The sequence below is a fragment of the Miscanthus floridulus genome, chromosome 18 (genome assembly GCF_019320115.1).
Source record: "Miscanthus floridulus cultivar M001 chromosome 18, ASM1932011v1, whole genome shotgun sequence".
NCBI classification, from domain to species: Eukaryota; Viridiplantae; Streptophyta; class Magnoliopsida; order Poales; family Poaceae; genus Miscanthus; species Miscanthus floridulus.
The window spans coordinates 119,083,120-119,105,274 of record NC_089597.1 but is presented as its reverse complement, the minus strand read 5'-3'; the positions used below and the strand labels follow the sequence as shown (position 1 = coordinate 119,105,274).

General features: G+C 45.0%; 1 protein-coding gene, 10 non-coding genes and 1 pseudogene across 16 annotated transcripts; 11 read left to right on the top strand and 1 right to left on the bottom strand.

Moving 5' to 3' along the window:
- Positions 1–2,582: 2,582 nt before the first annotated feature.
- Positions 2,583–9,179, bottom strand: LOC136520129 (zinc finger CCCH domain-containing protein 13-like). 6 transcript variants are annotated; one of them, XM_066513546.1, is made up of 11 exons: positions 8,856–8,993; positions 7,464–8,167; positions 7,224–7,352; positions 7,097–7,130; positions 6,532–6,667; positions 6,373–6,429; positions 5,887–5,984; positions 5,704–5,775; positions 5,365–5,573; positions 4,948–5,141; positions 2,583–2,909 (listed from the first exon to the last, which is right to left on the bottom strand). In XM_066513546.1, exons 2-11 carry the CDS (start codon positions 7,477–7,479, stop codon positions 2,874–2,876), a joined length of 981 nt encoding a protein of 326 aa, XP_066369643.1. In that variant the 5' UTR covers positions 7,480–8,167; positions 8,856–8,993; the 3' UTR covers positions 2,583–2,873. The 6 variants fall into 6 exon arrangements, with proteins under 6 accessions (XP_066369643.1, XP_066369642.1, XP_066369644.1 ...); XM_066513545.1 differs by having other exon boundaries at positions 7,464–8,204; positions 8,856–8,975; XM_066513547.1 differs by having other exon boundaries at positions 7,464–7,495; positions 8,856–8,950.
- Positions 9,180–11,140: 1,961 nt separating this feature from the next.
- LOC136525061 (small nucleolar RNA snoR111) lies at positions 11,141–11,266 on the top strand. Its single transcript, XR_010776390.1, has one exon. It is a non-coding gene; the product is annotated as a small nucleolar RNA snoR111 (small nucleolar RNA).
- An 81-nt stretch (positions 11,267–11,347) lies between these two features.
- Positions 11,348–11,491, top strand: LOC136525074 (small nucleolar RNA snoR134). The gene has a single exon (XR_010776402.1). It is a non-coding gene; the product is annotated as a small nucleolar RNA snoR134 (small nucleolar RNA).
- Positions 11,492–11,556: 65 nt separating this feature from the next.
- On the top strand, positions 11,557–11,643 carry LOC136525068 (small nucleolar RNA U36a). The gene has a single exon (XR_010776397.1). It is a non-coding gene; the product is annotated as a small nucleolar RNA U36a (small nucleolar RNA).
- Positions 11,644–11,706: 63 nt separating this feature from the next.
- LOC136524980 (small nucleolar RNA Z223) lies at positions 11,707–11,799 on the top strand. The gene has a single exon (XR_010776320.1). It is a non-coding gene; the product is annotated as a small nucleolar RNA Z223 (small nucleolar RNA).
- A 74-nt stretch (positions 11,800–11,873) lies between these two features.
- Positions 11,874–11,972, top strand: LOC136524995 (small nucleolar RNA Z278; annotated as a pseudogene).
- A 105-nt stretch (positions 11,973–12,077) lies between these two features.
- On the top strand, positions 12,078–12,179 carry LOC136525053 (small nucleolar RNA snoR97). The gene has a single exon (XR_010776383.1). It is a non-coding gene; the product is annotated as a small nucleolar RNA snoR97 (small nucleolar RNA).
- An 828-nt stretch (positions 12,180–13,007) lies between these two features.
- Positions 13,008–13,102, top strand: LOC136525026 (small nucleolar RNA Z157/R69/R10). The gene has a single exon (XR_010776360.1). It is a non-coding gene; the product is annotated as a small nucleolar RNA Z157/R69/R10 (small nucleolar RNA).
- Positions 13,103–13,173: 71 nt separating this feature from the next.
- Positions 13,174–13,268, top strand: LOC136525024 (small nucleolar RNA Z157/R69/R10). Its single transcript, XR_010776357.1, has one exon. It is a non-coding gene; the product is annotated as a small nucleolar RNA Z157/R69/R10 (small nucleolar RNA).
- Positions 13,269–13,341: 73 nt separating this feature from the next.
- LOC136525059 (small nucleolar RNA snoR80) lies at positions 13,342–13,479 on the top strand. The gene has a single exon (XR_010776388.1). It is a non-coding gene; the product is annotated as a small nucleolar RNA snoR80 (small nucleolar RNA).
- A 459-nt stretch (positions 13,480–13,938) lies between these two features.
- LOC136525042 (small nucleolar RNA Z107/R87) lies at positions 13,939–14,048 on the top strand. Its single transcript, XR_010776372.1, has one exon. It is a non-coding gene; the product is annotated as a small nucleolar RNA Z107/R87 (small nucleolar RNA).
- A 477-nt stretch (positions 14,049–14,525) lies between these two features.
- On the top strand, positions 14,526–14,705 carry LOC136525029 (small nucleolar RNA Z112). The gene has a single exon (XR_010776363.1). It is a non-coding gene; the product is annotated as a small nucleolar RNA Z112 (small nucleolar RNA).
- The last annotated feature ends 7,450 nt before the right edge of the window (positions 14,706–22,155 follow it).

Genomic DNA, 22,155 nt, shown 5'->3' with positions numbered 1-22,155 from the left:
TTCATCTAAAATCAAGCTCCATGCAATGAACCTATGTTTGAGTGCATTTGGCTCTTTTGAATTTTCATTGCTTCTTTGTGCTATTCTATAGACGTCGCTAACGCGACTATGATGCGATCGATGCAGACTCGGAGGAGAACCAGACAGACGAGGATCATGAGTACCGTGAGGAGAACGGAGACGACTACACTGAAGGTGCCACATCCCACCCAATCTCGTAGCACCTATTACGCATGGCTAATATAGAACTGCTATTGCTTTACCTCACTGTTATAATCATACTATGATAGGACTTGCATGGTAGTATGCTTACTTGATGGCCTCTACCTTGATGCAACCTTACCCCTGCTTACCCTGCTATTAGGCTAGACACACGCTTGCTACTATATTTCATTGTTTATTACTTCTACTACGCTTGTACTACAGTGATGCGTGGTGAAAACTGGTGTTATCTGGACTATGGGGAGTGTTGTGTGTGTGCCTTGGGTGCGTGGAGGGTAAGGGTTGTGTCGACCAAGTTAGAGTATACGACGAGCCTGGGGCAAGTCTGGCCATGGGGTGCTACCTGGGCACCCCTAGAAATGGATACCTATGGTGGGTAAATAATATATAAGGTGGTCCTGGGTGTGAACCTGTGATGGGAGGAGCCTAGGATGGAGGTGCTGCGGTGGCACGATAAATGGAAACCCTGATGGAGACATTCTGGCTTGGTCATCCCTAATGACTTACTAGTACTCAGATTCACTGAGAAGCCTTACGTACCACTCGCCCTATATGGTGCGGGACAGTCGGACTACTTGGTAGGATATTGCCACTACTGCTAGGTTGATAGCGGACAGTGTAAGGAGGTACGGGGCGCGGAGGATTCCCCCACACCCTTCCGAGACTTCATGGAGACCTTGTGGACCCGGCTCATGATTCACAGTTTCAACCACCCCAGACTAGACTTGGGGTGTACCAGGGCTGAATGGTAGAGTGGCATGATCCTAGACTAGCAAGCGGCCGGAATTAGCCTAGTTGACGACGGTCAGCGAAGAAGGCAGATCTTGTGGTTATGTAAAACCTCTGCAGAGTGTATGGTTGATCGATCGATACATGAGCCGACTTGTCGGCTATGGACCTTTCCTGGGTTTCGCTTAAACTAGATAGTGAGATGAGTCATTCTTTTCTTCCCCCGTGAGAGAGTGTCGGTCGTAGCCAGGGGCTACGGGCCTTGAGACAGTGCCAAGAGGGAGTTGGCCTGTCGACTGAGCGATGGTATGGTGCCGGTGTGGAGATGGTGGTATATCGATCCCAGGATCGAAACCTGACTCGAGAAAGGGAATGGGGTGGATGGTGTGTGGGAATGGTGTTAAAACTTGACCAACTATTATATACTTGATATGCTACTGCATAGGAAACCTCAGCCTTATAGGTTCCTTTTGACTATATCCAACTTGCATCCAATTTCCACAAAGCAATGCTCATAAGGTTGGGAGTGGCCAGTACAAATCGTACTGATAAATTTTAGCACACAGGTTCTGCTGAGGAGTATAGCTCCGAGGAGTTTGACGGATAAGGGGTTCGTGCCTACGCTCGAGTTTGACGATCTTATCTTCAAGCTGTTCTGAATGAATGCTGCTTTTGATTCCGCCAATGCGATGATGTAATAATTTATGTAATTCCGCACTATTTATACTCTGATAATATCGTTGTATGAAAGTGATATTCGACTGGAATTTGGGTAATATGATCTACAACGGTCTTATTACACTTCGACACTATGGATTTCCCTTCGCGGAAATCGGGGTCGTTTCACCTTTGAGTCGCCTAGGCGACACCTAGGCGGTCATAAAGGCAAGACGTCGCCATTTGATTTATTGGAAACTTCAAAGGAGTGGCATGGAGGAGAGAGAAAAATGAAAATGAAAAAAAAAAGAAAAGGAGAAGGCACACAAAAAAAAAGGCCTAGTCGACCAGCCAGTCCATATAACCTTTGTGGCACGTTGCATGACCTTTTGTTGTCCTCCCAAACCAACGTCGAGCATCTCCAACGACCTCTTCCCTTCCCTTCCTCGCTTCCTCACGTCTGGTGCCACCCCCTTCCAGATCCCCATCCCCTTCCTCACTGCTGGCGCTACCTTCTTTCCAAATCCTTCTAGAGCCCCCTCCTAGATATGCAATCTCTCAGAAATTTGCTGGTGAAGAAAGTTGCAATGGCCATGGGAACTAGAGCGGATGGAGATGGGTGCTCAGCCTTGCGTGGTCCTCCAGTTCTCTTCTCCCTCCCCTTTAGCATCTGGACACCTAGGCAACGCCTTCAAAACCATGATTATACATACTGTTGATTTCCTAAGACAAGCATGTCATAGTTAGCATGTCATTCAAGCATAAAATGCTCAGAACGCCCTAAGGTTGCTAACATGTGGAGATTCCATGTTGACAAGTCAAACTCGTAAAGATTTTTTGTGCACTTTGAACATAAGTGCACAGCTTTATGAACCTAAAGTATCAGAATTCATAGACTTAGAAGACATTTGGTAAGTTTAAGGATCACGCATGCATTTCATGACAGGTAGATGAATCATGGATGCATGGCAGAATAACACAACCAATCCAAAAGTCTACTCAAACTGGCTAAGAATAATACATGAAGCGAGTACAGATTAGGATCCTCTTCGAGTCTCAGGAAACACAAAAGGGAAAAAGAATGTACTCATATGTTTGACAGCATCACAACTCAGTCTAAGCACATAAATAGCTACCAAATATACCAGTCCCTATTACCCGATGCAAAAGGCATACAAGTAGTTTTAGAAGCTGGCATCGATGTCGTCTGTTGAAATCGCTTCCTACAGCTTAAATCATTATCAACCACCGACAGCATCCGCTCACTAATCAACATCAACTTCCTCATCATCACCCTTGTACTGAAAAACAGAAGGCATAGTGTCAAGAGTTTGTTTCAAGAACTGCATACAGAAGCTAATTTTCAAAACATATTCAAATGTCTTCCAAAAATGATAAATGAGCTGTTAGTATCCGAAACAGAAAGTGGCACTAACAAAACTTTAGAGCAATGGAGAAAAATCAAAATACATTTTTAAGTCAAGTCGGGCAAACTACAACATAATATTCCATGATACACTAAAATGTTTTAAAAGTTAAATTATAGGTTAGTAAGAGATATGTAGACGACTCGAAATACCAGAAGAATCCATCAGACCCTAAAAAAACACTGCAAACTTCTTGAAAATGATCCAAGGTGACAAGTATTTTTACAACTTCTACATGACTAAGATTTGCCTCATGACATAATTATTGCAAATAATAAGATGCATATCAATGAGTTGCTTGACCAAGAAGGGAATGCTAAAATTAGGCTGTTTCATGTTCTACATAATAGATAATAACAAAGAAAATTAATGGTATCATAACCCAGTTGCTGGATACTACTTGGTAACATGGGGCTACATATAGATAGATAAAGTTATTATTGCTGAACAATTGAAATGTCGATCACCATAACCATTACTGGTGCGACCTATATGGCTACATGAAGATTTAGTCCTATGTCCACATTATTTTGTACAAAAACAGACATCTGTTCCTCCACAGTTAGTGAATCATTCAGTAAGATTGCCCAAAAGATAGCATAGCCTAGAGGGTAGAGGCTCGCCCAGGCAACCAAACACCTCTAGAGAATGAGTGCAACATATCGATGTGTGGCTCTCCTGTTCGTCTCATCTCTTGTGCTGCCATTCCTGCTGGTTGGACCTTCACCATCCATGCTCCACCCTTGCACCGCACCCTCCTCAGCACCGTGTCCTGAGCATGCTCCGGAATTGTGCCCCTGCGAGCCCGCGGCTGAATATCACTTGTCCTGATGCGCCGCCTAAGGACGCCAGCCGCTGCTCTGGAGTTGCGCTGCGGCAGCCAGCTCCAGCAACGTGGAGTGGGCAAAATGCCAGAACAGGAAGCAACAACACAGAATCAAGGTTGGGAAGGTGCATGAGGAGGTAGTATGGGAGGTGCATACTGGCCGGCAGCTCACCTTCAAGGAGTGTGAGCTCTGCATTGGTCGCTCATCAATCGTGCATGAACTAATGAAGCTGTTGACAACTGCCACGGCCTCGTCCACCCCCACAACCAAGCCCCAGAGGAAGCCACAGGAGGATGGCTGCATGGCATCAAGCACTTGGCCACTGTCACGTATGGGCGCCGTAGCACCAAGTAAGGGGAGAAGGAGAAGGAAGTTTAGCGCCTCAATTCTGCCACCTGGACAGCCTTGATGGCATTGGCTCGTGCAATGCTGGAAGGGCCAGGTGCAGCTGTACGGGAAGACGTGCAAGGGGCTCACTCAGTCAGGAGTTGGCTGCCCACATGGGCTCTGTGTGGTGCATCAACTCCAGCCTGGTCGGATCATACCTTGCAATGGCTGGAGAGGACCCTGTGATCCATGTGTGGGAGGTGACAGGGAGGAAGAAAGTGTGAGTTGCTCGGGGAATGATTCACCAGAGAGAGCAAGTGACTGTGGACAGTGGTCGGCCTCCAGATGTATTGTGCGAAGGGATAAGAGGCAACTGCATAATGGTCCACTAACATGTGTTGGGAAATAAAATGGAAAAGGAAAATAAGGGAAACAGAGAAAATGGGGTAGAAACACCTGAAATAAAGACTGGGTGTCTCTAGTGTCAAATTTCGGAAGTCGCGAGAATTGAGTGTTATATCTTAGTGAGGCATGTGTATTGAGAACCATATTCTGAAACCTCTCCTAAATTCTATGATACCAAACTCACAAAACTACATAAATTTCCATGGAATTTGCAGAACTAATAGCTTTAGGATAACAAAGGGCATTAAAGAGAACGTCTAATAATAACATAATGAGGCATCAGATCATGACATACTTAGTAAATGATTATAAACAATTTTGCTAAATGAGTTAATGCAAGAAAGACGTCTCACCCTATCCGCAAAAATATTGCTTGAAGAGACAATGTTTCCTACATCAACATAGTCACCCTCCCTTAACTTCTTCACTGTAAATGATTCTGGTAGATCAGTTGCCTTGCTATCTTGGACATGTTCTAGAGCATCTTCAGGTCTATAGTTCTCTGATGTTGGGACCATATCTTCGTCATTCTCTCTCTGTCTCTTTTCTGAAAAAGAACAGTTTGCACATGAAAAAAAAATGTGGTAAAATGTGCACATATTCAAGATAATGATGCCCAAGTGTGAGAACAGGAGATATGTCAAGCATCAACCATTAAGAGGGGAAAGTGGAGAATAGATAATAACTATCTTGACAGACTTGATCAATATGGATAAACAATATCATTCCAGGATCAAATTTATGTCTACAAAGATTTCATGTAGGTTTACCAGTTTTTGCTTCTTCACTTGTTGGGAGGGAAATAGGTCTTTTTCTCGATGCTGAAACATGGTTTTGTCTTTGGTCACTTGGGTTCATTTCATTAGCATTATATGGATCTTCATTAGCAGTAATCCCGATGGAACCCTGCTCCTTGGTACAAGGCTTCAAAATATCTGAAGCAAGCAAATCTGCTAGCCTCTCAAAGCGAGCCTGAGACCTGCAGACCTCAAAATGGTGAACAGCTATGTGGCAATCATGTAAGGACTAAAACTAGGAGTGCTATTATGTTTTATTTCAGACCATACACAAGTTCAGGTACATTTAATATATGGGGAAAAGAAACCTGCCTCTTTAAATCCTCCTGTGCTTTTATATAACGCCCATGTGCTTTGATTAGCTTTTTGGTTTTGGAGATCATCCTAAATTGAAAAGGAGGCATTAGGGGGGAAAACAAATACTTGGTGATCTTCTCTTACGCTGAAGAACCCACCAATTGATATGAAAAGAAGTATTTTGTAGAAATATAAGACCTTTGGCAATCTTCTTTGTCTTTGTTCAATTGCAATTCAAGATCTTCTACTCTGCTACAAAGTTTGCGCTCTTCATCAGTCTTCTTCTCCAATATCGCCTGCGATATAGTGAACCAGTGAAAAATTGTAATATCTATATATACAGCCAAGGTTGATTATGCTAATTTGATGATCAGGACTGTTGCTTAGTCCTCATCCACAGAAGTTCTACTTGGTCTTAATGGATTAATTTAAATGTCTTGTAACATAGATGAGAAATTCCACAACAATAAAGTTTCGTCACAATAATTACAGTTAAGGCAGAAAAATAACAAAAATGAGGGAAGAATTCAAATCAGAGTGATAGGACCCGGTCATAACATAGAGTAACTAAAAAAATCACAACCGTGATCAACTGATAAATAAAATGACTCATGGAGATATATTAACAACTCGAGGTGATAAGTAATCAATATGTAAGACATGTCCTGAAAAATCATAACTAACCTCCAGCTTTGATTTATCTTCACGCAATGCTTCCATGTCCAGATGCATTTGTTTCAGCTGCAGGGCACATGTAAATATATAAAAAGGTCTAGGAATATGGGGATAGATTCACTTGTATGTTATCATGGCAATTTGATGGATTGCATAGTTCAAACTTACTTGTTCTTCACGACCATTTTTCTCATCACTGCTTAAGTACCTTTCATCTTTTCCTCTGTCTTCGTTATCAGAACTTCTATAACTTATGGATGAATCGGTTTTTCCACCATCAGGACTTTTGCTATGTTTTCTCTCACTGAACAGTCCATAGAACATAAACATAAAGATAGGCAATTTCAGAAGCCATAAAAAGTTACAAATAATAGCATGTATACAGGTCACATGTCTAACATATAAGATCAAAACTCTCCTTGGTTAAACCAACACTAAGACCCTACACCTCCACCCAAAGTTATAAATGGATAATAATTAGACTCCATGGTAGATTGTGGTTGAACAATAGAATAAAGGGTCTCATAAACCACAAACTTAACATTGCAGCTCGCACAGATAAAAAATTAAAGGAAACCAATAAATTATCAGGGATTAAGTCATGATGTCACGCGAAGATAGACTAGCCCGATGGAATAAACAAATTTAAGTATATACAGAGTTAACTGAACGCACAACAAACTGAACAGCGGCCAGATTCTGAAATGAATCCCTAATAATCTTTCCTACATACCTCTTCCTAATAGGTGATCTTGAACGACTAGATCCTGCAAATCAAATTTCAGGGAGTAGTTAGAGGATAGAATGGACAATGGCGAATAATTTTTATTGGCACAAGTGTGCACAGAAAAAGTGATTACCCCTATCTTCAGAACTTGGTCTCTTATCACGAAAGGAACGACGCCTGATATCTCTTTCGGGGGAATACCTCGGTGAGTGTCTTCTCTCAGGCCTGAGTCTAAACTCATGATCTCTGTAATCCCTTCTCCCTACAAACCAGGAAGGTGGAAGATTTACCCAAAAAACATTATGCCATCAAAGAACAAAAGTTAGATGGAACTGCATAGATACAAGGCAACACAGAAACCCATTAAGCTTACCACAACCTTGAGCCATATGGTTATTCAATTAGCTACAAGAATTAGAGGGTCCACAATAATATCAATACACCATAGGCCATAAACACAGACGAGCCAATACAACTAATGAAAGAGAAGATGCCAATGCATGATTATACATCATGATTCACCAATTAGAATAGATCCAGTACTTGTAATACCAATCACCTGAAGTACACTTGGATGGAATCACCAAAATTAATTATAATTAGCTATCATATTCCAATCATCATGACGTAAAATCTTCCAAAACTCCAATAGCACCAAATAAATTTAATTTCACTTGACCAGATGTTATCCATATGACTGCCAAAAATCTTGTTCCAAGATGATGCTTGAAGAGCAGGTAACAATAAAGCCACGGATATAGCTTGATGCAGCATATTCAAAGGGCGTGTTTCACTTAGTTGCAAAAACTTCTAACAGCATTGTTAAAGCTCACTGACCATAGCATGAATCTCATCGAGAAGATAAAATGTATGATATCTTCCATATTAAGTTCTTCTGAGGCAGGTTAAGCATTCAAGTGATCAGAAATGACTGATTGCCAACTGAAAAGAAGGCCAGGATGGAAATAGGATGTGTCATCCTCTGGAAGCAGTCAATCTCAATCTCAACAAATCTGCCCATGAGACATCTATTGTAAAAATCAAAATAATAACCAGCAATGCCATTGCCAAGATTATCTGCAATGAAATCAGGCTTGTTGATGATTTTTGTGTTCTGCAACAGCAAGCACTCAGTTCAAGTACCACTACACAGGAATCATAGTGTATATGCACCATAAGACGATAAGATATAACGCGGACTGAGAAAAGATTCAGGTGCCAAATCATCATACTGTTATGCAATTGAAGTGTAGAGTCTTCTCAGCCACGAGTAGAAACTATAAAGCCTCCCAGAATGGTCAGCTATTAACATTTGCACCCCCATTTGTACATCCTCCAAGGATGCACTTGCAAGTTGTTACCATTATATAATTCTTGCGGTTGCAACTATCTTCCCTGTTTGCTAGATCTGCACCTGAGACCATATGATTCAGATCTCATTGCTATCTGCCAGTGTTTGCTGCACCACTAGCATTCAAACATTGGGCTGTGCCTCCAGTCATCAACCAATCATCCCAATAACTCGATCAATAAACAGACAGAAGATGCATCACTCTGAAGAAGAGCGCGCTAGTGTCTCTTGCTCGGATTGAAACCACCGAAATAACCTAATCCGACAGACTGACATAGAATCGACAACATTTTGGGTACGGCAAAACCCAGAAGCAGACGGTAAGGCGATGCAAAGCCCTAAAACGACAAACTAAGCGCGGATCGAGAATGAGAGCGGGAGGGACGGACGGACGGAGGTGCGCGTGGTGCATACCAGGTCGAGGGCGAGGCTGGAAGGAGGCGCGCGGGGGTGGCCTCCGGAGCTCAGCCTCGCCGTGGGCGAAACCGCAGTTGGGGCGGGGGCAGCCGCCCCTGCCCCTCCAAAGCGCGCACAGCTTCGTCTTGTACGACGGGCCGCGGAAGGGAGGAGGGCCCGACGCATCCGGGCTCCCGCCTCTGTCCCTCTCCCTCATCCCCTCCCGCATGGCTCCTGGACGCGGCGGACGGCGACCCCGCTTGCTACAGTCCAGACGGCGGCCGGGAGGGTGAGCCGAAGACGACGAATGCCACGAAGGGAAATGGGAGGACAACAGGGAAGGCCGGAAGGCCTATAGGCGGCCCATGGGAGTTTTCGAGCCCAGCAAGCTCAAGCCTTGGCGAGCTTCGGTGGAAGTGGAATCGAGCTCGAGCCTGTCTGTAGGCTCTGCCGTTTCTCAAGGTCGGCTCGACGCTTGAACTCGGGACATCTAATTATTTGCCACTCTTACGGAGGTCGCCTATCTGATTGCCAACTTTGTGGTGGCAACTACAAAAATATCTCAGAAAATAGTAACTCGTCTAATTTTTTTGTCATTTTTGCTGACGTGGCATGCCAGATCAGCCAGCCAGCTTGGGAACGGGTCGTTGACGCTCGAAGACCGAAGGCAAAAGACCATTCTGCCCCCGCCGTGTATTGCTTAACGAGCGCCATCTCCTTCCATCTGCTCAGTCCCAACTGTTTTCGAAGGATCTCAGGGGCTAGACTGCAAATATAGTTTGACTGGACGGTTGAATAGCCAACAAAGATGACGTGGCTGCTGACCGAGTACGTGGCGCATGCTGATTGGAAGATAAAAGATGATGTGGCCTCAACATGACTTTGGTTGACCAACGGTCAAGATGAAATTGTGGCCGTCGATCTGGAAACGGATGGCCAAGAGGAGCCTCTGCTCTGGTTGTCTTCACAGCAGCAGGGACGTCGGCGTGGTGGTGCTCCCGTGCGGCGGGGGCTCGACGGCGTTGGCCGGGTTGCGGCTCCGGTGGCCGGGGACGCGCGGCGACCGGCGGAAAAGGAAGAGGCGACCGCAGCGTGTATGTTGGTGGTCCTCTTTGTCAGCAGAATGGCTCGGGGTGGTCTGGAGACGACGAACGACGAAGAGGTGCGGGCGGACGGTGGTGGCGGAGCTCGGTGGAGTTCGACGATGCGGCCACGGATCGACGATGAGGAGTAGCGGGGTGAGCTCGTGGCGACCCTGCGGTGCCGGCGAAGAACCGATCGAGTCCAGAGGTGGTGGGAGGTGGGAGATCACGAGCTCGAGCCGACCCGGCAATGGCGGCGACGGCGAAAGTTGGGGGTGCTGGCGCGGGAAAGAAGTTGCGGGGAGGGGCGTAGGAGCAGCAGCATGCACTTGCGACCTCGTTCCAGTTTTTATAGGGAGGAACGATGAACGTGGACTGGAATGGAGCTCGGTTCATTGCCATCAACGGCGCCCGGAGTAACGGACAGAGGAAATGGAGGAACGTCCATTTGATGTAGGGATATTGAAGAGCAACGTTATAGCAGCACTATTATGGAATTTAATTGCCGCAGGAGTAAAGGAGGTGGGCTCTTTGGAGCTCGGATTCTCCGTTAATGGAGAAGAGAGAGAGGGAGGAATTCCTGACGGAGGTTGAAGACAACATGACAGGTGGGCCCGCCCTGGCAGTGAGCAGGCCAAAGAGAACCGTTGGGACTGAGCACATGAGAGGAGACAGCGCTCGCTAAGCAATACACGGCGGGGGCAGAATGGTCTTTTGCCTTCAGTCTTCGAGCGTCAACGACCCGTTCCTAAGTTGGTTGGCTGATCTGGCATGCCATGTCAGCAAAAATGGCAAAAAATTAGGCGAGTTACTATTTTCTGGGACATTTTTGTAGTTGCCACTATAAAGTTGACAATCAGAAAGGCGGCTTCATAAGAGTGGCAAATAATTAGATGTCCCCTTGAACTCGGCTTCGCCGGTATGCCGTTTGCCCTAGACCCGTTCGCCGCCACGGAGGCTATAAAAAAAAGCCAACCCGTGCTCCTCTTATCCTCTTACCTACCGGCTACCTCTAGGGTTTCAGGAACCAGCACGCCGCCGCCGCCACCACGTAGCCTAAGCTTTCGCTTGTCATCCCGGTTGCCCCCGCCCCATCATCGTCTAAGCTTTCGTTTGTCGTCAGCGTTGCAGTCTGCTTCTCTCGTTTCACACTTATCTTTTGCCGGACGGAGTTGTTTTGCATCGTTTTGATTTGTACAGTACTGTCTTCCTCTCCTGTTCATAACGGCGGGGGCACGAATTTCCCGTGCTGCGCCGCCCACGCAAGGAGGGGATAGATCGACGCGTCAAGAAATCGTTTCTGTTGCCATGACTCCAGTAGGCAATATGATTGTTGCTTGACTACAGTTTTGTCTCCCACTGCTTCGCCTTTATTCCGTTTGTTTTATTTTAAAATCTCGCTCGCGATTTGAAGATCTAGCTCGGTTTCTGCACGGTGCTAACCCCGGGCTTGTCGGATTTACTACTTGAAGAAGGAAGCCCCAGTGCCTGTGCTAGATCCACTATGCCATTCAGTGTTGCAGGCCCTGATGAATCTTGTGATTGGTCTGTGTCAAAGTAATGGATACAGATATTCGTAGTGCATCATTTCTTATTATGTTTGGTTTGCTCTTTCGTTTGATTGAATTGATGATTGATGGCAGTGATTTGACATTACCCGCGCTTCTGATCTAACCCGTGAAGCAAATGGAAAAAATAATGGTTGAATTTCTTAATATGAGCCATCTAGTAATCATTCAATTGTCTCTTGTTATTTTCTGCATTAGGTCATTTCGTTCATGTGATTGATTTGGCAGTGATGATACAACCTTCAGCTTACAACGCCAGTTCTGCTTCTGATAACTCATGACAGATAAAGCTGATTCATATCTGAGCCTTATCAGTGTCATGCTTTGACAAATCTATACTTAGGATCATGCATTTTTCTTGGTGCAAACCTTGCATCCCATTGGCCACTCATGAAGTCGTCCAATGTTTGGAGTCTGCAATCGGCTCAAGTTCCTGCGTAGCTCCTACTTGGAGCTGCGGCACCCGCATGACAAGACTGGGCAGTGTCCAAATGTATTTGCAGTTTAGTAATAGTATTGTAGTTTAGTTATTTCTCTCAAATAATTATACTGGGTAAATCGGAACCGAGTTTAACTATCCTTGCACTAGTGCTTTCTGATCTGTGTTGAGGCTGAAAAACTCGGAGAGTGTGTGTTGTCATCAGCTTCGGCTCTGTACTGTGAGTTGGGAGTTAAATAACAGCGCAAGATTGTTTACTTCTGTGGGTTTAAGCCACATATTTTGCCTTTTCGTTGCAACATAATTATTTTTTCAGCCTTCAGAACAAGGAAGTTAGCTACTTATGTCAAACTAATTCATCTGTCTGATGTACAACCTCTGTAGTTTTGGCTGCCTTTGCATGTAGCTCACGCCCTCTATTGACTAGTTGTATTTCTAACAGGACTGACCAAATTGATTTGAGCTTGTATAGAAACCATTGGAATTATTTGCTAGGTTGGTCTGGCTAGTGGCTACTTCCTTTTGTACAGTTTTCAAGTCTCAGTTAGATTTGGTCCCCCCCCCCCCCCCCCCCCCCCCCCCCCCCCCTCCATTTTCACGCTTTCATTATTCATTTATTTTATTACATTATATTATTATAATTATTATAAACTTATGATTATGCTGAAGAGTACATTGATCACAAATCTAACTGTATCAAATATTCAAATCTGTATTATAATAGTTAAAAATTATTGGCCAAATTATTTGTCAAAGATTGTAAAGTTTGATTCTTGATATACATGTGACTTATAAACTAGACTGGATTGGTAGTTTATAACTAAATCTAAAGTCCAAAATGCATTCTATGCAGCATAATGATGCCTAGAAACCCTGAGGGCAGAGGTATTAAATAGCTTTAGGCACATCCCTTCAATCTCTTGTCCTTGCCTAGGCTTCTAAGCATAAGCTGTGCAGCTGTGGCACGAAGCTGTAGCTCAGTGTCTTGTCCTGGTTCTGGTCTATTTTCTCTTTGTTCCAGGCAGCATCATAGACTGGATTCGTGTCTTCTTTTCTGTGTGGTTACATTGGTTCATTTGAAATGAGAGTGGTGAAGAGCAACTTTTGTGGACTAGAGTTTCAGATATTATCATGGTAGTATTTGACGATCAAACCCTTGGCTGTCTGAGCTCCTAAGTACCAGTTCTCAACCTTTTTATTATTAGTTTACATACATTTTTCTTTACTTCCTGCTCTGAGAAGTTAGATTTTGAGTGGTGACGAGCAATTGTGTTTTGGACTAGAGTTTCTGATACTACTTGAGGTAGTTGAAGACCAAACCCTTGGCTGTCTGAACTCATCTAACAAGTGAGCAATATCTTTGTCATTTTAGATGTAGATTTTTTTTCCTTTTTTTTCCATTTGATGCGTCGATTACCAATTCTGGAGGATGACTCTGTTCCTCTTTGTATAATGGCTCGGACGTGACATGCTATTCTAGATAGTTGTGTCGTTATATCCTGATTGGTGGCGTTCTTTGTGTCAATCCAATCCTGGAAAGGCCACATATATTCCATCGCATGCAAAGCTGATAAATTTTCCATGTGTTTTTGGGATATAAAATAATGTAAAACTTTGAAAGTGAAAGCGCCTGATCTGTCCCTGAAACTTTTTTTTTATTGTTCAAGTGGTCTAGTTAGAGGTGTGGATGACGATAACAAAGTAAGTTATCCCTGTCTTATTCCTTCCAAAGGGTGCTGAGAAAACTTATGACACAACTATGTACTTATAGTAGTTTGAAGTTTCTCCTTTCAGCTGCATTTTATTTTAAATCTGAACAAAAGTTGATTGTCTGATTCCGTTTTTCTTCGATCTTGGCCTTCGATGAGATGATTGTTGCAGAACAGGCAAACTTTTGCCTATTATCTGTTGATCTCTCATGAACTAGTGCGGTGTCAGACCATTTGTTCAGTTGTGAGTCACTAATTTTAAATGTTGGTTGATTTGATATCTTGATAAATGAATTTAAGAGTGATGGCAGTGATGACATGGTAATATTCAAGCTCAACAGACCAAATCACATGTCAATCTCTTTAAATGAGATTAAACCTGTATGCCGAATATCCCGCTGAGCTGAGCCATCTGAATTATCTTGTTGTCCTCTGCTTTATTTTCTAAACTGTTTGTATCGTATGTATATATGTATCATGTTAATCTTGCTTGTTTTGAGGTTTCTCTTCAACAATTATCACTGTTAATATTGTGTCTTGAGAGGCAACAAATTAGAGTCTCTGATGTGCTTCTTTTCTGTAGCGCATTCAGTGCTGTACGTTGCCAATAGCGAGCTTGGAATAAGTTATCATGCATTCACTGTCTTCAAACAGTGTGTGCATCCCGATGTCCAACATTCCTCACTTTGCTCGAATCCTTTGCAAAATTTCTTCTGCAGATATGTGTATGGTCTTTGGTTTTTCCATTGTTGGTTGACCACAAGGTATTGTAGGATGACTGCTTTATTCTTGCCTTTGTTATAATACCAATAATTTCCCTAGTTTGATGTGATAAGTTTTTTCTTTAGTTTGCTTTGCTGTCATTTTAGTTGTTAAAGTTCTGCTATCTAGACCAGTGAAGATCTCAACACTCATAGATAGGAAGTGCCGTTTGACTCTAAATAGCAGCGTTCTCAACTTTAGATGTCCATTTCTACCATAGTCTTTGTGGTTTTTTCTGGGATGGAGCTCACATGTGCAGCTGTTTGATTCACCTGTGGGGGGTGATTTAAATAGGTTCATTGATGGATTCTACATAAAACATCTTGTTGATGTGTACGGTCCTGATGTTTTTTTGGGGTGCTGTTTTGTTTGCGCTATATGGAATTCTTGAATGAGTGTTTTTCAGGGCTACATGTTTGCTTTCTTGTCTCCTGACATTATTCTCCATTTTTTCGTGTTGGTTTGTTTGTGCTATACAGAGTTCTTGAGTATGAATGATTCCTGAGGACCAGATGTTGGATCGCTGAATGTTATTTGAGGTCAAATCCAATTGTTGCTTATGTTCTCCAGAGTCCAGAGCTTTTTCACTTTGTGAAAGCAGTTTGATGGAAATATAATTAGATGATCAATTAGCGGCAGTTAATTATACATTAGTTTCTTTAGTCATATGCTACTTAGGATTAGATGACGTCATACCTTGGGAAGGGACATGTCCTTCCCAAAGACCCAAATAGTCATGAACTCGGCATCACTTGTTATCCATCAGTATATCATTTATTCTTTCACTCTCTTTCCAATTACAATCAGTTTCAATACGTTGTCACTCCTAAGATGACATTAGAGAGAACGGGAGGCATAAGACACACACGCATCTACATCACCTGTTTAAAGTATGTGTTCACTGTATTCATTGCCGCAACCGATGCATTTTCCCATAGATCTCATTTGTTGATCTGTGCACTATGCTTTTTCTCGTAGATTATCTCATTTTTTGATACCTTTTCCCGTAAATCTCATCTGTTGATACTAGATATTAGGATCAGGAACAGTTGGTTAAGTCATTAAAGTAAAATGTTCTTTGGACATTTAGAACCAGTAGTTGCCAAGCATAGGATCATTTTCTATATTAGGATCAAGAACCGTTAGTTATGTAGTCAAAGGAATTCTTTGGATATTTAGTTAACAATAACTTTCAGGAGCAGGAACAGTATGTCATCAAAGGAACATGCCACCATTCATAAGGGATGACTCTTTCGAAAATTTGTCTATTCAAAATAGCAATAGTCACGTGTCCAAGAGTTTATGAAATATATTTCACTTTTAACAGTGAATACTGTTAAGACAACTCATACTGTTGAGGGTGCCCTCTCAGTATGCAAAGTTAGGGCTTGTTTGGTTCTGGCTCCTCTCAAAACCGCTCTGGCTCTGGCTCTTAGCGGCTTCTCTAAAGGAGTAGAAGCCCTTTTGAAAAAACATTTGGTAAAATAGCTTCTCATGTTTTGGCTCTTCTGATGGTCGATATTAAAAAGGCTATTTTACACCACATTTATGTGGAAGAGATAGCACAAAATGTGTCATGAGAATAAAGAAAAATGTTTCAAGCAAAAGAGAGAATTTTCATAGTTGTATTTCTAAATAAAAATATTAACTTTTTAATAAAAAATCAAAATAGAATCATGTTTGATCTTATTTTATTTCATTAATTGTAAATAACATCATGGTCAAAACGGATTTAGAAACGGATGCATGGTTTAGAAGAAAATTGCTTTCAAAATTTCAAAAGCACACTATTTGTTTTGTCATGGCCCACGGCCTTTTCATTTGTTCAGACATCATACTCCGGCCAACCATGGTTGTGCACGTGGCCAGAGAAAAGGAGAGAAGCCGCATTCGAGCTCCTAGTTCATTTTCTGGGCCGCTCCTTGGCCGGAGCCCTTCTAGAGGCGTTTGGCAGGGCTTTACCAGGAGCCAGAGTCGGAGCTGCTCAAGAAGTCCTGCAAACAACCTCTGGCAGGGCTCCGCGAGCGGCTCCGGCTCCTGCCGAAGCCCTGCCAAACACCGATGAGTAAACCAGCTCCGCTGCCGAAGCCACAAGGGAGCCATAGCATTTCTTGTGCTGCGTGGACGGAGCCCCAAAACCGAGCTTCTCCTGGCTCTTCGTCCATCCTCGAGTGAAAAGACATGGAGGCCACGACGACGTGAGCGCGTGGCAGCGGTGGCGAGGCCATGGGTGTCGTGGGCGCCGCCCTGCGAAGGGCTAGCAACGCAGAAAGAGGAGGATCCGCTAACAAGGATAGGAGAAAAGAAAGGGTTCCCAATGTAAAAATATAAGAGAAAAAGAAAACAATTGATGCTCTAATAATTTAGAAATAGACCAAGGTTCTCAATGCAAAAGCAACTATTAGCTTCTCATTACAGGTTCAAAATCGCCTGGTACTTGTAAAATATGTAATAAATCACAAAAATATAAATAAAATGTAAAACCAAGTTAAAGCAAAGGCAATATGGACATTCACCCTCTTCCATCCATTCTACAAAAACAAAAGGAGCCGTTTTGCCAAATGTTTTTAAAAACGGCTTCAGCTTCTCCAGAGAAGCTGCTCCTTCAGAGGAGCCAGAGCTGGAGCCATTTTCAAAGGAGCCAGAGCTGGAGCCATTTTCAGAGGAGCCAGAGCCCTGCCAAACAAGACCTTAATGTTCACATTCAATTACGCTACGGAGCAACTTTGTGAAGTGCAGTTCTAACTGAACTTCAAATCTTAAGTTACTGCCTCTTTTAACTAGATTTTGATCATACCCAATCAACTCTGCTTCTAGCTATGATATTTTTCCTTCATTCTGAACTCAGGTCCACAAAACATGCCATAAAAAATATTATTACAAAATAGTATGCACGGATTATGTCTTTATGTGATTATAGAACAAGCACCACATTGGTACTGAGCAACTATTTTGAATTAATATTAGCATAGGGTGTTGGGATACATTAGCCCATATGTTATATGTATAGTTTTTTAATTCAATCCAACTCATGGTGAGTGTCATGATCTTCACATATTAGCAGATAACCTCTAATATATTTTTGAAACAAGTTGTCAGCTTCGTCAACCAATTTATGCAGAACGGTGGTACTACTTGACAACGCCAATGATCATCTGTACTATAATTTTACCGTACTAATCAATACACGATGTTTACCTTTGTTCACATCAAAACATAGATTCTATTCTAATGGTTCGTGCTTCATGAAAACTCGTGTAATATTGATGATTGGCTACAAACAGAATGTTAAAAACACCACACTCAAAGCATCGTTCTTTATAATATAGGGATTTGCTAAATTTCAGGTGCCTTAATTTTAGTTTTTCTTTCGGGCGCCGCTTATTGAATATATTTTATACTAAAATTACAGTTTTAGTTCGTTGCAATTTCTATAGATACAATCTATAATTTTTTGTCCAAGAAGAAAAAATAAGTTAAACAAAACCACAAACATGATAAAATTTAATATGTGTTGGTACAAAGACAATTTAAAAATTGACAATTATTTTCTATAGTAAGACAAGGACAAAAATTTGATATGTTATGACACAGAGATAAATAACAAATCACAAAAGCAACAATTTACTTCTACTAATTGTAGTACAAAAGTGTTGCCTGAAATTATCTTAAAATTCAGGCACCTGGAATATAGGAAAAGTGTATAATATAACATGTATTCAAACTCGAATTATCATGTGCTATTATTTTTCAACGGACGGGCATGATTCTAGTTATTGAAAAAAATACAAAAATACGGATATACAGGTGGGGTGGGAGCCATCTACCGTGTACCGATGCTGAATTTGAGCCCGCCAGACCGTGCCCACCGCATGCTCCAGGTTCGGCGAGGCCACGCGCCGAGAGGCCGGTGTCGAAGCCGGTCAGGAACACCCGCGTCACCGGCGGCCCGCTCGGCCACGCCACGACGAAGTTGTTGCGTCGGACCAGGACGAGCCGCGGCTACTGCTCCCGACGGTCGGACCAGGACGCGCAGGCAGAACGAGGCGCAGGTGGCCAAGGGAGCTCCGTCCGGTCCCGCGGTCCCGCGGCCCCGCGTCGAGGAAGAAGACGAAGCTGCTGGTTCGTAAGGATGGCCAGGAGCATGCAGGCGGCTGACGCGGCGGGCCGGCTAAGCGCGCTGCGCCGGCTCCTCGCCGTGCTCCAGCTGCGCGGTCGTGCTCGCCGTGCTCCAGTCGTGCTCGCCCTACTCCAGCTGTGCTCTAGTCGTGCTCACCCTGCTCTGCTGTGCTCGCCGTGGTGCCGTCGCGCCCGCCCTGCCGTGTCCACCATGGTGCCACCAAGCTCGTTCTGCTCGCCCTGCTCTGCCGTGTCCACCGTTGTGCTCGCTGACCACCATTTGTTCGAGGAAATGCCTAAAAGAGGGTAACCTTACCAATTTGCAGAAGAGGTAATCGTATCAAAAACAAACCAGACAACCAAACACACCTTAGTGCTAGCCAGGCTTAGACATCACACTCAACCAAACAATCAGGGGTTGGCTTGGTGGGATCAGACTAAGACTGCCCAGGCTAGGATTCTAGCCAACAAACCAAACACACCCTTAGTAAGCGTTTGACACTTGGGTTGAACTGCAGTCGTCGCTGGCCCGTGGGATCTGAACCTTGATTTGGACCCACCTAGCAAAGACACCATCAAACTAGGCAAGCCGCAAAACCCACATGTTGATGAGAAAACCATAGTCCGTTCGATCTATCCCACATTTCTGCTGTCACCGACCACCAACCAAGGTGGCATGCCGCCGCCGCCGCCATAGCTGATGGAGGAGCTCGTGGAGGAGGTCCTCCTCCGCCTCCCGCCGGAGGACCCCGCGAGCCTCGTCCGGAAGCTCTAGTGCCGCCTCGTCTACGGCGCCGGGGATATTTAACTTATTGCCATCCTTACGGATGGTACCTCTCCAATTGCCAGCTTTAGAATGGACCCTACAGAATTGACATACAAAACAGTGAACTTCCTACGTTTTTACCACTTTTGATGATGTGGCGCATCACGTGAGCTTGCCAGCGCGGTAGCGCCCATAGGAGCCCTAACTTAGCACGGAAAAGACTGTTTTGCTCCTGCCTCCTTCTGCCTTTGTGGCCCCAGCGTTCGACGCCGATCTCCATTCTCTTCCCCGCTGGTCTCCATTCTCTCCCTGTCGCACCAGCGTCGACACGTCGCTCCCCGCTGTTGACTCGCTCGTCGCGGTGTCGCTCGCCCTCGCCCTCGCCGGCGCCGGCACCCGCGACCGACGTGGAGGTACGCCAGTCCGTGCACCATGCCCACACGCGCGTGTAGCTAGGCCGCCTACTCCAGCTCCAGCGTGCCGACGCCAGCATGGGGGATGGAAGAGCGTCTAGTTCAGTAAGTCTTGGTTCATGTACTCGTACACCAGCTGCTGTCGCCCGGCGCCCTCGACCTAGAACCCGCGGAGCTTCACCAGGTTCACGTCATGGACGTTGCCGATCACGGCGATCTCCGCCAGGAACTCGCGCTGGCCCTGCGTGCCTAGCCCGTTCATCCGCTTCACCGCCACGGTGCTCTGGTCAGGGAGCTCGCTGCGGAACACGGAGCCGATCTGCCACTTGAAGCCGTCCGTCGCCGCGTCGTGGCGTCCTGGTCGGCAGGCCGGGATGAACACGTTCTCGTCGAGGCCCTCGACTTCAGACGGGGCGGAGGACGCAGCCCGCGCCAACGATAGCATAGCCAGCAGCTTGAACCAGCTGCTGCTGCTCTTCTTGACGTGCTGCGGGCTGTGGCTGGCACCTCGTGAGCCACTGCGTGGCCATGGTGTAGAGCAGGTGGTTGCAGTTGTTGGCCGGCGTGGCCCTGAAACATTCGGCTGGCGGCGGCGGCATCAGTCCGTACAGACATGGGCCGCCTAACGCTGGCAGTGATGATGGCGCTGCTCGTCGTCCTAGTGGCCGTGTCCGGGCTCCCAGCGATCAACGTGACGACGATGGCGTTTGAGGACGCGTACACGCCGCTGTTCACCACGACAACATGCCAACATCCTCCGCTCCACTGACCACGGCACCGATGATTGTCTGTTACCAAGTTTTCATGCACGCCTTTGTCAAACGCATTCATCAATAAACAATTCAATTGCTGGATTGCTGGATTGCTTGTCGATCATATTCGAAAACATCTATCTGATGAGCGAGCAATTATTAATCCGATTGATGAACGAGAATGCATTTGAGGTGGATTAATTTGTTGTAGGGTCTGGTTTCATCTCCTCGTCCATGTATGTACCAGCACGGCTTCTTCAGTGCGTCCATCAAGCTTCCCTCCGACTACATGCTTCCTGCCTTCCTGCATGCTGCCTGCAGGCGTCCACCGGTGACGTGTTGGAGAAGCGGCACAACAAGCTGGACTTCGAGTTCCTGGGCAACATTCGGGGCAAGCCACGGCGGGTACATGCAGACCAACATGTGTAGGGTCGAGATGGCGGACTAGAGGGGTGGGTGAATAGTCCTTTCTAAAATTAATCGCGTCGGCTAACCGAAACAAGCGCGGAATTAAAACTATCAGTCTAGCCAAGACTACACCCCTTGATTTATGTTCTCTATCACCTTTCAAAGATATTAATTAAGCAACAAAGGTGCTGGGCTAGCTAGAGCTCACCTAACCAATTCTAGAAGCAAGGTCACACAAACCTATGTCACTAGTACCTCAAGCAACATGGGAGCTCCTACACAAGCTAGTAAGCAAAAGCACAAAGTCACCTAAGCTCACTAGCAATGCTCAATAACAAGGCAATCAATGTCAAATTAGAGAGCACAATTACTTAGCTACACAAACTAAGCAATGTGACTAACAAGGTCCCACAAACCAAATTAGCCACGCAAGGGAGCTACTTCTATGCTACACAAACAAGAAGGTAACTAGTAAGCTACAAAAGCTAACTAATTACAAGAGCAACTACACAAGCACAATGTATACAAAAGTAATTACAAGCTTGTGTAACGAGGATGCAAACCAACAGGAAGAACAAGGTTGACACGGTGATTTTTCTCCCGAGATTCACGTGTTTGCCAACACGTTAGTCCCCGTTGTGTCGACCGCTCACTTAGTTCGGCGGCTAATTGGCATCATCCACCAAGCCCGCACGTTGAGCATCGCAAGAACCTACCCCGAAAGTAAGGGTAGCTCAATGACACGCTCAACTAGAGTTGCTCTTCGCGGCTTCCACGGGACGAGCACAATGCTCCTCACAAAGCTCTTCTCCGGAGCACCGCACAAGCTTCTTGCGGGCTTCGATGGAGACCACCACCAAGCCATCTAGGAGGTGGCAACCTCCAAGAGTAATAAGCACCACCGGCTTACAACTCGATCACCTAGTGCCACTCGATGCAACCTCACGATACAGTCGCACTAGAATTGCTCTCTCACACAATCGGATGATCACTATTAAGTATATGTGAGATGGAGGGCTCCCAAGCACTATCAAGTATAGAAACAAAGTCCCCCGAGGTGCTCAGCTCTAGCCATGGCCGAGACCACCTTCTATTTATAGCCCCACGGGCTAAACTAGCCGTTACCCTTTCACTGGGCAAAACTCAGGACGACCGGACGCTTTGGTCAGATCGATCGGACGCTGGACCTCAGCGTCCGGTCGTGCGATGCACGCCACGTATCCCCTGCTTCAAACGTTGATCACCCGATCTCAATGGTCAAGTTGCGATCGGACGCAGCTACTCAAAGTGACTGGACGCA

Excerpts from the sequence above, each read along its gene's own strand:
- LOC136520129 (XM_066513543.1), bottom strand. The coding sequence starts at position 9,066 with ATGCGGGAGGGGATGAGGGAGAGGGACAGAGGCGGGAGCCCGGATGCG. Across the intron at positions 6,668-7,096 it reads AGATCACCTATTAGGAAGAG|TGAGAGAAAACATAGCAAAA; the intron begins GTATGTAGGAAA and ends TGGACTGTTCAG. Across the intron at positions 5,985-6,372 it reads AAGATAAATCAAAGCTGGAG|GCGATATTGGAGAAGAAGAC; the intron begins GTTAGTTATGAT and ends ACTATATCGCAG.